This window comes from Ovis canadensis, chromosome 1, assembly GCF_042477335.2.
Source record: "Ovis canadensis isolate MfBH-ARS-UI-01 breed Bighorn chromosome 1, ARS-UI_OviCan_v2, whole genome shotgun sequence".
Classification (NCBI taxonomy): domain Eukaryota; kingdom Metazoa; phylum Chordata; class Mammalia; order Artiodactyla; family Bovidae; genus Ovis; species Ovis canadensis.
In genome coordinates, this window is record NC_091245.1 from 231,829,693 (window position 1) to 231,845,732 (window position 16,040).

At 45.5% G+C, this 16,040-nt stretch overlaps 1 protein-coding gene across 1 annotated transcript; it reads left to right on the forward strand.

Moving 5' to 3' along the window:
- Positions 1-6,394: 6,394 nt before the first annotated feature.
- On the forward strand, positions 6,395-10,045 carry LOC138436950 (P2Y purinoceptor 2-like). The gene has a single exon (XM_069583771.1). The coding sequence runs from the start codon at positions 6,567-6,569 to the stop codon at positions 7,581-7,583; it is 1,017 nt and encodes a 338-aa protein (XP_069439872.1). The 5' UTR covers positions 6,395-6,566; the 3' UTR covers positions 7,584-10,045.
- Positions 10,046-16,040: the final 5,995 nt, after the last annotated feature.

The window sequence follows — 16,040 nt, forward strand, 5'->3', positions numbered from 1 at the left end:
TGTGGATTCCTCCCTCCACAGCCCCCACCCCGCCCTAGCAACACCCTAGCAACGGGAAAGGCTCCGACAGTGGACCGCGCACATCCAACGGCTGTAGTGCTGTAAACGGCCCTTTAGGGAAGCTGTAGGAGGAGCGTGATGCCTGAGGGTAAGAGTGAATGAAGGCAGGGTCCCGAGATACAAGTTCTCTACTCCGCCGATGCCTTGGGCAACTTTCCCACTAGTTCTTGAGCCGCAGGCTCTGCCACTGATCTCCTCTCTTGCCCCAAACCAAAGCAGCTTTCTACATTTCTGCACACAGCACACAGGAAAAGACTCAGTCGTGATGCGTTTAAAGATCTTTGATGCCAGATGAAATGAAAAAGAAAAAGTTTCCTAAAGATCTCCTTTCAGGGTCATGACTCCAGAGGAAATGATGGACTTCCAGAGCCACAGGACTTTATAGCTATTTTTACTGCATCATTAATGTAAAAAAAAAAAAATCTGATTTCAAAGTCATTGACAGGGTGGTATTACACTTTTGTATAGGTGAAATAAAAGGATTACTTCTTCAGCAGTGATTATTTTCCAGACAGTAACATCAGTTTCAGAGCAGCCACCTTCTCTGTTGTGACAATACAATGTCAGAGCAATGCTTCCCAATCACTCCCTGTGTTTACACTAATTTGAAGCTGCCAATTTTGTCAGATCCTTGTCAACAGAAAACAAAAATGTGCAAGCTGCTATATAATTATTGAAATTAAGCACTCACAGTCTCTAGATATTCTTCTAAATTATTTAAAGGACCCAATTTGCTTTTCCTTTTGAAAAAGTAAAAGCCCTTGCATTCTTATGTTTGGGGACAATTCACACATGGAAAAGAGATCTAGGTACGCAGCAGGCATAAGCCCACACTGCAAAAATATAATACAAAATTATTAAAAGGCTAATCAGCACCTTTTATATGAAGACTCAGGTATAGTTTAAAACTAGGTTGCTATGTAGGTATCATTCTTTTTTTCAAGATTTTTTTCTTTTTTGATGACCAGTTTTTTAAGTCTTTATTGAATTTGTCACAATATTATTTCTGTTTAGTGTTTTGATTTTAGGGCCATGAGGCATGTAGTATCATAGCTCCCCAACCAGGGATCAAACCTGCACCCCCTGCATTGTAAGGTGAAGTCTTAACCACTGGACTACTAGGAAAGTCCCTTGACAGTTTTTTAAAACTCAGATCTGTCCTCTCTCTCTTTACCATTATCTCCAGATCATGTTTTTTGAGACCTGGGTTCAATCCCTGAGTCAGAAAGATCCCCTAGAGAAGGAAATGGCAACCCATTCCAGTATTCTTGCCTGGAGAATTCCATGGACAGAGGAGCCTGGTGGGCTACAGTCCATGGGGTCCCACAGAGTCAGACATGGCTGAGTAACATTTATATTCTGTCATCTATAAGAGGCACTACCTCTAGTGACTTCAGGGATGACCTGCTTTTCTATTTCCCTTCTTTCTTTGTTATGTGATTAGGTGGGTGAGATGGGGGAAGGTAGCTTAAAAAAAAAAAAAAACAGAAATCCTCTGGAAACCTGGAAATTTGCTGTCTCTGCTTTGTAAAGGAAGCCCAGGCTTTCCCCAAAACATCACAGATGGGACTTCCACTGCACCTCAGTTTGCTCAGCTGTAAAATGGTGAAAACTCAACATTCAAGAAACTAAGATCATGGCATCCAGTCTCATCACTTCATGGCAAATAGATGGGGAAACAATGGAAACAGTGATAGACTTTATTTTCTTGGGCTCCAAAATCATCGCAGATGGTGAAGAACTGACTCACTGGAAAAGACCCTAATGCCGGGAAAGACTGAAGACAGGAGGAGAAGGGGACAACAGAGGATGAGATAGTTGGATGGCATCACCGACTTGATGGACATGTGTTTGAGCAAACTCCGGGAGTTGGTGATGAACAGGGAAGCCTGGTGTGTTGCAGTCCATGGGGTTGCAAAGAGTCGGACATGACTGAGTGACTGAACTGAACCAAACTGAAAATGGGGGAATTATTCCAGCCATGCCTATCTCACAAGATCTTTTTATAACTCAGTCTCAGCAAGGCTGCTTTCAGCTGATTGCAACACCATTTTATTGTGGGAACCTAACATAGTAACTTTAGATAAAAGACCAGTAGGAGGTGGTATAGCTGGTGGGATTTTCTGTATGTCCTCAATGAATTATATCCATTCACAACTACTAGGCCTGGACCTAAAACCAATCCCAATTCCTGCTTTCATTTGGAGGGAAAAAATTATAAACTGTCTGTCAGTCTTCATCGCCACCTAGTGGTTCATTGGCCAAATAACATCAAACTATCTAGTGGATTTGAAACATAGGAAAAGTAATTCAAACTACTAACTCCTATAATCCACCATCTAATTAAATGTAGCTTGGGGCCTCATTTTAAAAGCTTATTGAAAGACAAATTATGTTGTGAATATGAAAAATAAATTTCTAATTCATCTTTATAAATTAAGAACTCTTTATAAATTAAGTACTGCATACATTAGCTTTTTTTGGTTACACCATGCAGCATGTGGCATCTTAGTTCCCCAGCAGGGGATCAAACCACCGCCCCCTTCAGTGGAAGCACAGAGTCTTAGCCACTGGACCACCAGGGAAGTTCCCTACAGCAGCTGTTTTGAGAAATCGCCATACTGTTCTGCACACCTTTGTGGGAGGGGCATCATAGGGGAGCAGGAGGGAGAAACTACGGGGTGTAAGACAGGCTCAAGGATTTACTCTACAACACGGGGAACACACCCAGTATTTTGTAATAACTCTTAATGGAGTGTAACCTTTTAAAATTGTATTAAAAATAAAAACCCTAAAGAAATGCATCTATTTATCAACAGTTTTTCAGAGTAACTTGGAAAAACAAATTTACTGTCTGAAAGCATTTATAAGCCTCCATTAAGTAGCTCCACTTCTCTAAGAAAGGTTTCTAGATATAGGTAAAATATTAAAATCAATGCATAGATTAAACACATGTAGAATACAAGAGTGGCATTCAAAAATGGAAATAAGAAATGTCCACTTCTTTGGCCCAAAATTTTTTTAAGGGAGATACTATTTTCTTACTTCAACAACCACTCCTCCACAACTGAAAGCAGTAATACTTCGTTGTTAACTCAAATTTATTCATAACTTTTCCCTTTTCTGAACTCTTGAAGTACGTATCTTACAGATACTTGTTAAGCAAAAGAAGAGCCCTTTCTTCATCTTGCCTGAGTCATTTCTCTGGGTAGTGGTAACTATTTCAACCGTGAAAATGATAAAGACTTCCCTATTCCCATGGAAGAAGAAGAACTAAAGAGCCTCTTGATGAAAGTGAAAGAGGAGAATGAAAAAGTTGGTTTAAAATTCAACATTCAAAAAACTAAGATCATGACACCTGGTCCCATCACTTCATGGCAAATAGATGGGGAAACAATGGAAACAGTGACAGACTTTATTATTTTGGCTCCAAAATCACTGAAGATGGTGACTGCAGCCATGAAATTAAAAGATGCTTGCTCCTTGGAAGAAAAGCTGTGACCAACATAGACAACATATTAAAAAGCAGAGACATTACTTTGCTGGCAAAGGTCCATCTAGTCAAGGCTATGGTTTTTCCAGTAGTCATGTATGGATGTTGAGAGTTGGACTATAAAGAAAGCTGAGCACTGAAGAATTGATGTTTTTGAACTGTGGTGTTGAAGACTTTTGAGAGTCCCTTGGACTACAAGGAGATCCAACCAGTCAATCCTAAAGGATATCAGTCCTGCATATTCATTGGAAGGACTGATGTTGAAGCTGAAACTCCAATACTTTGGCCACCTGATGCAAAGAACTGACTCACTGGAAAAGACCCAGATGCTGGGAAAGATTGAAGGCAAGAGGAGAAGGGGACAACAGAGGATGAGATGGCTGGACGGCATCACCGACTTGACGGACATAAGTTTGAGCAAGATCCGGGAGTTAGTAATGGACAGGGAAGCCTGGCGTGCTGCAGTCCATGGGGTCACAGAGTCAAAAGGACTGAAGCGACTGAGGACACACATATGAATTTGTAGGTGACACATTTCAGACCACAGCAGAAGGTGATAGCCAGGAAGAAAAGTGACCTTGTCTGTTATGAAGTGGTAATGCCAGACTCACCTGCTTACCCTCCCACATAAGCCAAAGAGCTTAGTCAGATCACCGTAGTCTCTAGGAGGAAAAGGAAAGGTGGGAACAGAACCAGAACCTGTTGGGTCACCCCCTTTGCAGTGTGCGTTTCTTCCAGCTGATTCTCCCAGCAACCTCACCAGGTTACAGCTGTGGAGACTGTGGCTTGGAGAGAGAAGATGACTTGCTCCTTCACCCTGTACTCACAGTCCCTGCTGAGCTGGGACTGGAGGGCTTCTTACCACAGTCGTGAGGGGGTAGAAACCCACAGCCCACCTCAGGAGCAAGCCCTCCACACTGGAGGGCCTAGCCAGCCCTGCAGGGGTGTCTCCTCCGACTCGAGGCTTCCTCACAGTAAAATAGAGCTAGTGCTTCATCCCCAAGGTTGCTCAGGAGACTAAACGAAATCACAGTGTGAACTGGAGGGCCCAAGCCAGCACTGAACCAGGCTGGTACCACTCCTCAGCATCCCTCTGAGAGCCCACATTGTGCTGGGAAGGCAGCTTTGCTGAAAATAACTAATCATTGGCCAGCCCTCCATGCGGAAGACGATAGGGGACAAAATGAATGAAAATGTCATTCTTTCTATGGATACTCACCCAGCCAAAAAGCTTTGCTCTCCCAGTCAGGTGGATCTTAAAGTCAGTCAACAGGCCCCTTGCCTCAGAACATCGGTCCCAGCCTTCAAGCTTCAGGCTTCAGCTCAGGCACTGGCCTCACCTGCCCCCCACCCCCAGCCTCAGGTATACCCTCAACTCCTCCTCTGGCTCACGCCCCATGTTCAATGGGTCCCATTGTTCCTGCCTCAGAAGTGCCTCTGGATCAGGTCCTCTCTCCTCATCGACCCACACGGCCTCACTGGGGTCCTGAGCATCTCTCACCTTCAGGCACTGCCCGGGCCCCCTTACAGTCTGACTGCTCCAGGCTCGCTTCTGGGCTGCTGCCAGGCCTTCCTCCCACACTGCCTTACCCGTCACTGTCCTGCTTAAGCACATCCATCCTCCTTAAAGCATCCTTGGAGTTCCGCCCCCACAAAGGTCACCCCGACATCCCAGGACTCTTCAGCTCTGTCTCCTTGCGTGTGCTATGCCTCCAACCCCACCCTTCAAATGCCCCTCACCCTTCTTTCCCGGCAAGCTCCTCTCGGTTCTCCCAAGCAGCTCCGGTGGCACCCAACCCAAGTCTTCACTCAACTCCCTCAGCACCCTGCTGGTTTTTGCAGCGCTTGGTGACCATTTCCCACACTGCAATGCAATCAGCTGTATCTGCTTGTCTTCCCCACCAGACTGTGGGAGCCTGGAGAGCAAGTGCTCTACCCATGTTTTCTCCATAGTGCCTGACCAACAGATGCTCCGTAAGTGCTTGTTGACTGATAGAATGCACGAGGTCCCTGTTCCTTCTGCTGTGAGTGAAGATCTATCCGTTGCAGTTTACCCCCAAATTACGCAACGTACACTTTCCCCTCTTTCCCTGTATTAACTCATCTTTCTGAAGATGAACCCCTAGAAACCAACTTCTTGGAAAGTTCAGGCTTCATCTCAGGCACCCCTGTAGGTCTTGTGCTGGCTGATTTCCCAGTGCATCAGGCTCCATACACAGCTGCCTCAGCTCTGCGGCTCTGCCTGTTGGATCTGCTTTGTCAGCGGGGACGAGTGTTAAGAAAGAAGCTGCACCTGGCTTCACCAGGTTTCACTGAGGTGAAACACCTCAGATGTGTTTTCTTGGATGTCCAGGATGCTGAGGTGTTTAACAAGCAAATTAGCCTTGGGATTCAAATATGCAGTTAATAAATCTTGATAGAAATACAAATCAAAATCCTCTCGCAGAGCCTGTAGGCAAAACCTATGCTTTCCCTAAACCTCCCTAACCCCCAAGGATCACTTTCCACTCCCACCAAGGCATGTAAGTGGAGTTAGGGCCAGGTTACAGGAAATACTGCCCTCTACGGATGCACCATCATCTTCAGCTGGAAGAGGTCCTCTTGGAGGTTTCCTAACTCTATGCAAAGTAGTCTAGCCAAAGAACAAGTCACAGCGCTTGAGGTGCTATGCCCTGCTTAAATCACAGCAGCACCTTTTCCTGCCACCATGGGTATCAGAGCTTCCTATCAACCCAGCCTGGAGCCAAGAGCACACAAGTCAGGGTAAGGGAGGCCCTGTGGACCTGGTAAGTTGAAAAGCCCTCCTTTAAAATCTGCTTTGCCCTTGGTGCTAGCTTTTTTTTTTTTTTTTTTTACTAGCACTGGTCTCTCTCAAACAAGGACTCTGACCAGACTTCAGGAGTTAATGCCAAGTCAAGGCAGAAACTAACACTCAGCTGAAGCCGTGATGCTCTTCTAGCCACTCCGTTTCCTCCCCAAGGAGAAGCACGAAGAGCTGTGCTCCCCCGGGGAGATGAAGAAGCTGGACACCAACGTCTCAGAGGAAGGAAGATCCTGCCATCTCTCGGAGCACTACAAGCAAATCTACCTCTCCCTGACCTACAGCATCATCTTTGTGCTGGGGCTGCCCCTGAATGGCGCCGTCCTATGGCTCTCCTGGCGCCAAACCAAGCGCTGGGGCTGTGCCACCATCTACCTGGCGAACCTGATGGTGGCGGATCTGCTGTATATATCGACGCTGCCCTTCCTCATCGTCACCTACTCCCTGAATGACACCTGGCCCTTCGGGGAGCTGCTCTGCAAGCTGGTGCGCTTCCTGTTCTACGCCAACCTCTACAGCAGCGTCCTGCTGCTGACCTGCATCTCCGTGCACCGCTTCCTGGGTGTGTGCCACCCACTGCGCTCGCTGCCCTACCGGACCCGCCGGCACGCCCTGCTGGGCGCCACCGCCACATGGGCTATGGTGGTCATCCAGCTGCTGCCCACCCTGATCTTCTCCCACACAGACCACCTCGACGGCCAGATGATCTGCTACGACTCGACCAGTGAGGATCACTTTGACAAGTTTTTCGTCTACAGCATGGTCCTGATGTTGTCCAGCTTCGTCATGCCCTCCTTGGTCGTCTTGGTGTGCTACTCACTGATGGTCAGGAGCCTGGCCACGCCAGTGGAGACCCTCACGAGGGTGGGTGGCGCAGCCCGGGCCAAGTCCATCCGGACCATCCTGCTGGTGTGTGGCCTCTTCACCCTCTGCTTTGTGCCCTTCCACGTCTCACGCTCTCTCTACTTCACGCTCCGCTTCCTGTCCTCAGACAACTGCCAGCTGCTGACGGTGGTCAGCCTGGCCTATAAGGTATGGAGGCCTCTGGTGAGCCTGAGCAGCTGCCTCAACCCAGTCCTCTACTTTCTGTCAGGTGGGAACAGAGTCAGGCTCCTCCAGGAACTGGCGCACAACAAGGTGGGTGAGCACCCAGCTGGAGCCAAGGGACAGAGACCCAAGGGTGGGCAGGTCTGGGTCCTGCCAAGATGAAGTTCAGGGGGAAAGCTCCAAGATGCTGACAATGATTTGTCTGAACAGAGTGATGAGCTAGTGGGGTCCTGAAAGGATTTTAATTTTGATGTTAAGTGATTTTAAAATAAGAATATGGAAAGAGCTACCAACAGAAAGGAAAACTTTTTTAATGAAGCTGACATTTCTCTTTTCATTCAGATTTCAGCTCACACGTCACCTTCTCCAAAGTCACTCCTGCCACTCTAGCCAATGTTGACCTCTCTCCCCTGAAACCAATCAATCTCTATTATATTTCCCGATTTGTTGTCATTATTGTAACACTTATTAGGACCTGGACTTGTTTGCTTACTTATTCATGGTCTCTTCCCCCTAGAATGGAGGCTCCAATAGGACAGGGACCTCATCTGAGTGCTGTCCCCTAACAGCCTCCACAGCAGGGCCCAGCACACAGTGAGAGTACAATAGGGGCTGAATGAAGAAGTGGGTGGCTGGCTGGATAGATGGAGCCCTTAATATGTAAGAGCACTTTATAAGAAATAACTCATTTAATCCTCCCAACAGTCCCTGGATGCAGGAGCTATTGTTAGCCCCGCTGACAGATCAGGAAACTGAAGCACAGAGCTTAAAGTAGCTTATCCAAGGTCACCCAGCTGGAAAACGCCCAAATCATAGTGCTGGACGGGAGCTCTGAACCCAGGCACTGGCTCTGAGGAACACAGCCCTAAGATTGAAGCAGATGGCCCAATCCAAATACTCAAGAGCTGGCTGAGTTTTTGTTGACAGTACCAGCTCATCTGTTTACATAATTGCTGTGACCTGAAAACAACTGTAGCAGTCCCCAACCTTTTTGGCACCAGGGACCGGTTTCATGGAAGTCAATTTTTCCATGGAGCACGGGTAGGAAGGGATGGTTTCAGGGTGATTCATGTGAATTTATTGTGCACTTTATTCCTATGATTATTACATCAGCTCTTCCTCAGATCATCAGGCATGATTAGACCCTAGAGGTTGGGGACCCCCCAGTACACAGTATGTGCTCTTTTATTATGCTTCTTAACCGGTGTTCTGGTTAAAGTCAGAAAAGGCTCTGCAGGCTAAAGTGGCTGCAGAAGTGATGATCCACCTTATTCATATGTGAACATAATGTCTCAGTTTATGACGGAAAAGTCTACCACTGTCTTAAATCACAAGATGATGCTCATCTTCTTAAAAAAAAAAGTAATACAAAAACAGAAAGACCTTTAAAAAAAACTCATATTTAAACAGTAATGATCTCCAAGGGGCTCTCAGGTCTAAACATGCGTGATTTAATAATTCCTTATAATCTCTCTGTGAAGAGGTGGATAAGCCTTTTTCATAAAAGCTAAACTGTAACCCCTCATTACCTCGACTCTATTTACAGGGAACGTCTGAGTAAACCACATACATGTCTAAATCATAAAATTTTATTCTAAAAGTGCCGTTTATTGCTTTCAAGGGCACACAGTAATTAGAACTAGACTAAGTGTTGCCTAGCAGAATTCCTTCAGATAATTAGTTTAATGAATAGGCAAGGATGTTTTCTAATTAGCAGGTCAGCTGTTTCTATATAAATAAGTGCTTCTACAGTAGCTGAGAGAGCTTAAAACTGTTTGCTCTTTTGAACATTCTCTCAGTTGTCTTGCTTATATTATTACTTTTTGTCCCTTTCTTCTCACAAACACAAAGGAAACACTCAGCTGACCTACAGTCTCAACTATCACCTCTTACAAATGAGCAATGTTTAACATTCCTGGAGAGTTGGCTCCCCAGTAAATGCTTAAAGCCACCCTACATCCCACTTAGACATTATTTCTAATGCCCACCAGCCTGCCAACCCTGGAAATGGAAAGAAAACTAATCTAGAATTTTCAGGATGCATCATTTTTATCTAAAAAGTAGTTTTTAAATACTAAGTGTTAGTCACTCAATCGTGTCCGACTCTTTGCAACTCCATGGATTGTCGCTAGCCAGGCTCCTTTGTCCATGAAATTCTCAAGGCAAGAATACTGAAGTAGCCATTCCCTTCTCCAGGGGATCTTCCCGATCCAAGGATCAAACCTGGGTCTCCTGCATTGCAGGCAGATTCTTTTACCATCTGAGCCACCAGGGAAGCCCAAGTGCTTTATACCCCTGGCCAAAGTTTTCCAGTCTTAAGTCCCTGCTAACTTACATGCTTACAATTATTTCTCTGATCCATATAATGCTAATTTTGCTTCTGCAGAATCTTTAGACCTATCTAATAGCAAAGAATAAGCATCCACTTTTAACTTACTTCTCTATCACTGGGATCAAGAAAGTTTCACCTAGTTGTCATCATATCCTAGTTTTCAAGGGTAGTTATCTCAAGATATGAGAATCAAAGTAGACTATTCCCCTTTAGAGAAAGGGCTCCATTGAAAGGGGAGCTGGGAACCCACTGCCCAACAAAAGTCTAGGGGATATTCCCGACTCCCCTTTGGTTAGCAAACACCCATCAACACCAGGGGATGAGGAGACAAAAAGGAACAAAAGTTCTTCCTCAATCTCCCCATTCAATGCCCACCACCCGAGTGAAAGCTTGGGTCCTCAAATGTGTTATCACCCTGGGCTCTGAGCATCTGTGTAATCCACCTGGCTGCTCGGAAGGTCAGCAACTATCATGTTTGAAATACCAGCACTGGGACAGTACTGGATGCAAATGTGATGGCTGTAGCCACCTACAAAGGGCAAGCACAGTGCCAGCTCTTGAGGAGGTTCCAGACTGTTGGAAAAACAAACCCAGACAAACAATATGAGTGCTAATTAACAACTTCAGCAGCTACAGAAAAAAGCAATGTCAGTTGGTGATTAATTAAAAGCAAACAACAGAGTATAAGCATGAGGGAAGCTTTGTCAGGGGGCAGGGGCTTCGGGGGCCATGAAAGGTGTCATGTGTAGGCTGAAAGCTGGGTGAAACTGCAGTTAGCATTTCTCGAGCATTGGAGAGAATGGAAAATTTGTGTGGGGGCCAACGGTTGGTTACTGAAGGGTAGGAGGCAGAGACAACGCTGGAAGGGTAGGCTGAAGTGTGACTACAAAGGCTACCCAAAGCCAGCAAAAGAACTGCTCCTCAAGGCATGGAACCCACCAAGGGCATCTGGGAAGGTCACAGGACCCAAACTTCGACTGAGAAACTTAATCTGGCAGTCGTTGTGTTTAGAGATAAGAAACAAAATGTTACAGAAGACTTCTGTGGTATCTCCTAACTGGCTTCAAACTCAGCCTACACACGACATCCAGGTACTTCTCAAAGAACACTTTTCATAGGTCACACTCTCCCTATTTCTGCCCATTCCCTCCCTACAAACTTACCTCTACAGGATAAAGACCAGACATCTCATCCTGGTCTACCAGATCCATCACAGTCCGGGCCTAGCTGAACTTTTCAACTCACAGGTCTTATACCACACCACATGGCTGTCCCCCTCTCACATGTTCACCAGAGGGCCACCATCCACCACTCAACACCCTGCCCCAAACCTTCTCCACGTGCCTAGATACCCATCTCCCCAGATCTTGGGGTCGACTTCCTCCAGTCTCACTGCACTGCTGACTCCGCCTCTGGGCCTGTCGCCTTGTACTTGGAGATGGACTTCTTTACCATTCAGGTCTGTTTTGTCTCTCCTTCTACTCCACTTTTCAACGTATAGACTATGGTACCCTAGCAACATTCCTAGGAGGAGAAGGGGATGACAGGATGAGATGGTTGGATGGCATCACTGACTCAATGGACATGAGTTTGAGCAAGCTCCGGGAGTTGGTGATGGACAGGGAAGCCTGGAATGCTGCAGTCCATGGGGTCGCAAAGAGTCAGACACGACTGAGCGACTGAACTGAACTGAGCAACATTCCAAACGTGATGGACACTCAGTAAGCAATGGCGATGTTGACAACGAAGAGGAGGTAGAGGAAGGTGATCACCATTTATGAGGCCACTGCAGTGATCCAGGCATACAGATAATGGGCATGAAGAACTAAATCTTTAGTAGAACCAAAAGGATTTCAAAACATACTGGAAAGAATGAAGATGAATGAAATAAATTATTGAGACATAGGTGGTAAGGGGGACAGAAAAAAAACTGGCTCTGAGACTCCAAGCCTGAGGAATCAAAAGAATGATCAACTAGTACTGAGCACACAGGGACACTCAATAGTTGCTCGATAGGAAAGCAAAAGGAAGTAAAGGAGGGAAGGCACAGGCGGTGTAGCATAAGGGATAGTTCAGACAACTGAAATGTGAGCTGCTAGTGAGGCCTCAAGTTGGAAATGTAGGATGGAGGGCCAGAGAAAGTTTAGGCTCAAGCTCTGGGTTTAGAGTTACCTATTCAGGCAACTCTTCCAAGCTGCAGATGGAAATTATATCTCTGAGGAAGAAGGGAAGAGAAAGAACAGAGGACCTAGGAGATACAGGAACCATAAAAAGGGTTGACAGGGAACACAGAGGCCAAAGGTGGTGCTGATAATAGTGTGGGAAAACCAAACCAGGACAGTTTCAAGAAAGAGAGTAGTCAAGGGGATCTCATGAAACAGACACGCCAAAGAGAATGAATGAACAGTCATCTCTCAGCATACAGTTCAAATGCCACCTCTTCCAAGAAGCCTCCCCTGATCACCCATCAGAAGGCCCTTTCTCGGGACTTCCCTGGTGGTCCAGTGGCTAAGACTGTGCACTCCCAAGGCAGGGGGCCCTGGTTCGATCCCTGGTTAGGGAACTAGATCCACATGCTGCAACTAAGACCTGGTGCAGTCAAATAAGTAAATACTAAAAATAAATATTAAAAAAAAAGAGAAGGCTTTCTCTCTTCTCTGACCCCTCATCCACATCTCCCTTGGACCAAGTATGAGCAGCATTATTTAAGTCCCCTTATTTCCTATCCTACAGGATCTAGCAGAGATTTCAACATATGGGTACTCGCTAATCTTTGTGGAGTAAATGAACATACAGCAAATAATTCTCCTGTGTATGCTTTCCGGAATTACTGCCTGAATCCAGTTTATGAGTGCGTGCCTATAAAACTAAATCACAAATCGTTTGGGATTTATTTGTTCTCACACTCACCAACGGCAATTCAAAGCAATTCCAGGACACACAATACCTGCAAGCATTCTCACTTCTTAGCCCATATTTCAAGAACAATAAAGAAGGGAAATTTTTCATCAAGTTGTTTGCAATTAAGCATAACCTAAGCTTATAAAGTTGCGTATTCTCATTGTCTTTTACTTTTTTGTAAACAAGCTCAATCTCTTTAGTATTTCAACTTCTCAACTTCTTGTTTTGTTAACGTTTTCTGTTTATTTGTTTGTTAATGTACCGAACAACTTCAAAGGTAATGGCCTCAAGAATTCCATGATAAGATGGAACTCATATTCCTGCAGCAAGCTCTAGCTGGGCATTATTATAGTGTTAAATCATGAACAAAAAGCAAAAAGTGCCACTTCAAGCAAATTAAAGAATCGTTGAGTCTGAGAAAGTTCCACTCCACAGGTAGAAAAACACATTAGCCAAGAGACCTTTAGAAAGCATTAACCCAACAATCAAAGACACAGTCACTGAACACTCCTTATGGTCTCTCCTTTTATAGCCTAGTTTCTTGCAAGAGTAGGCAATGCTTTTTATTGCAATTTCTACCTTGAATTCATAGTGCCAAATCATCGCAAGCTGGCTACTGCCCATCTCACCATCCCAGTGCATTGTAACTGCTCTTTACAACACACCAGTGGTTTCCAGTTACAAACCAAACGGTCGTGCCCTGTCCTGCTTGGGCTTCTGTGCCATTTGTCAGTCACCCACTTCCTCATTAAACTGACTGCACACACTGCACCCTCTCCTGCTCCCACCCTGTGAGTGTGGGTGGGAGGCCCCAGGGTTCCGCCCCCGCACTCTTCCTATTCTACCCCACTCTCCTCCCGGACAACCTCACTGACTCCCTGAGGGCCCCAATGATGACCCGCAAACCCCTCTCCAGGGAAAGCCTCTTGCGTTGCAAACCCATGCTCTTGTCCATACAACAGTTCCTCGGGCATGGCAAGTTCCATAAAGTCAAAACTGAAATCGTTTTCCTCCCAAACCTGCTTTCAGCTCAATGGCACCACCATCCATCCAAGCCAGAGATCTGGGAGTCGTGCTTAACTCCAGCCTCTTCCCACACTTCAACCTGTCATGATCACGTGGTCAGATCGGCCTCCCTAGCATCACAGGAATGTGTTTTCTCCTGTTCATCCGCTCCACCACTGCCTTGGTTCAAATTCTATCACTTCTTGTGGGCTTCACTGCTCCAACCGATTTATCATTCTCTGACCCCTAGATTTGTTCCCCTCATCCTCTACTTCATTCCCTTCCTTCTGCTTCTACAGTCATCTTTGTAAGATGTAAATCTTAATTCCCAACATGTGCATCTTCCAAAATCGCCCAAATGCCTTCAGGCTTAAGTTCAAAATGCCGAACATATAACAACAGTCCTTCATCAATCTCATCTCCTATCAAAGTTTCCAGCCTGGGATTTCCCTGGTGATTCAGTGGTTGGGACTTCACCTTCCAATGCAGGGGGTGTGAATTCAATCCCTGCTTGGGGAGGTAAGATCTCACATGCCTTTGGGCCAAAAAGCCAAAATACATAAAACAGATGCAACGTTGTGACAAATTCAAAAGACTTTAAAAGCGGTCCACATTAAAAAAAACCTTAAAAAACAAAAAGCTTCCAACCTGAACTCTACACTTGCCTCCTTCACTCCATCATCATCAATCAGCAGGTTCCAAGATTAGCTCTAGAAACATTCATACCTCGCTCCTCCACTGCTCAGGTAAGTCATCTTATTCATCCTTTGTCATGCAGCTCAAAGACCATCTTCCTCTGGAACCTCAGTAGTCATCTAGGGTCCCTAACCCCCATCAGTCATTGCTCTATGACAGTGCTCTTGGCACCACATCACCATCTCAGAATCACTGATCTTTCGTCTGTTTCCCTCGCTCATCGATGTGTGGCCGATGGTCCACAATTTTCACATTTCTGAATCACCACCTCTAGTAAAGAGCCTTAGGTTCAGTGCTCCCAGAAATGAATGATGATACAGAAGTCCGTGCATATCATCAAGTATCATCTATTGTTACAGTATTATGCTTGGTTTTCCTCACTACTATCTCTCTTTGAATCATAAGATGCTGTCGCTTACTCCTTGGAAGAAAAGTTATGACCAACCTAGACAGCATATTTAAAAGCAGAGACATTACTTTGCCAACAAAGGTCCGTCTAGTCAAGGCTATGGTTTTTCCAGTGGTCATGTATGGATGTCAGAGTTGGACTGTGAAGAAAGCTGATCGCCGAAAAATTGATGATTTTGAACTGTGGTGTTGGAGAAGACTTTTGAGAGTCCCTTGGACTGCAAGGAGATCCAACCAGTCCATTCTGAAGGAGATCAACCCTGGGATTTCTTTGGAGGGAATGATGCTGAAGCTGAAACTCCAGTACTTTGGACACCTCAGGCGAAGCTGACTCACTGGAGAAGACTCTGATGCTGGGAGGATGGGGGGCAGAATGAGAAGGGGACGACAGAGGATGAGATGGCTGGATGGCATCACTGACACAATGGACATGAGTTTGAGTGAACTCCGGGAGTTGGTGATGGACAGGGAGGCCTGGCGTGCTGTGATTCATGGGGTCGCAAAGAGTCGGACACGACTGAGCGACTGAACTGAACTGAAGATGCTGTCAAAGACACATCCCAATTTCAGAGATGTTAAGAGGTGAAATACTACCGTCTACAGAATACAGCATATTAAGTTACATGATTATAAAAACTTTATAGTCATCACACTAAAAAGACATTTTAAAAAAATCCAAGTGCTGGAAAATAACCCAAAACTTTCTAAAATAACTCTTAAGTGAAAAGAACACACGTATGTTATCTTAAAATGTTACAACATTTTTCCTTTGAAATGTTCATTAAAGAACTGTTTGTTCTGTATTCTGATTGTGGTAGCCAAACACAAATCTACATCCATTAAAATTCATAGAACCATTAAATTCATATAATCCATTAAAATTCACAGAAAATAAAATTAAAGTCATGGGAAACATTTTTAAATCTCCATTAAATATGGGCCATTCCTTGCCTCTCCTCTCCCCCAAGCCTGGACTGCACCTCCACAACCCCATCAGAACCCAAAGAGGACACTTACTTCTCACTTACACTCTCACTCCAGCCCCTGAGCAATGACTCTGAAATTGGAGATGGCCCCGTGTCCGGGCCCACCTCCCCACACCTCCACATCTCAGGCCAGGCTTCCTGCCACTCACATAAGCCCTGCTCCTCCTGCAGCCAACACCCCTTGCAGCTGATTCCCTCCTTCCTGCTCTCCCACCCCTGTTCCTGCCAGTTAACAACCTTGAACTGGTACCTTGCATATCTTTTCTCCTCTCTCACCCTCCTCCCATTTCA

Bases quoted from the DNA above. Each gene is read 5' to 3' on its own strand.
- LOC138436950 (XM_069583771.1), top strand. From the start codon at position 6,567: ATGAAGAAGCTGGACACCAACGTCTCAGAGGAAGGAAGATCCTGCCAT.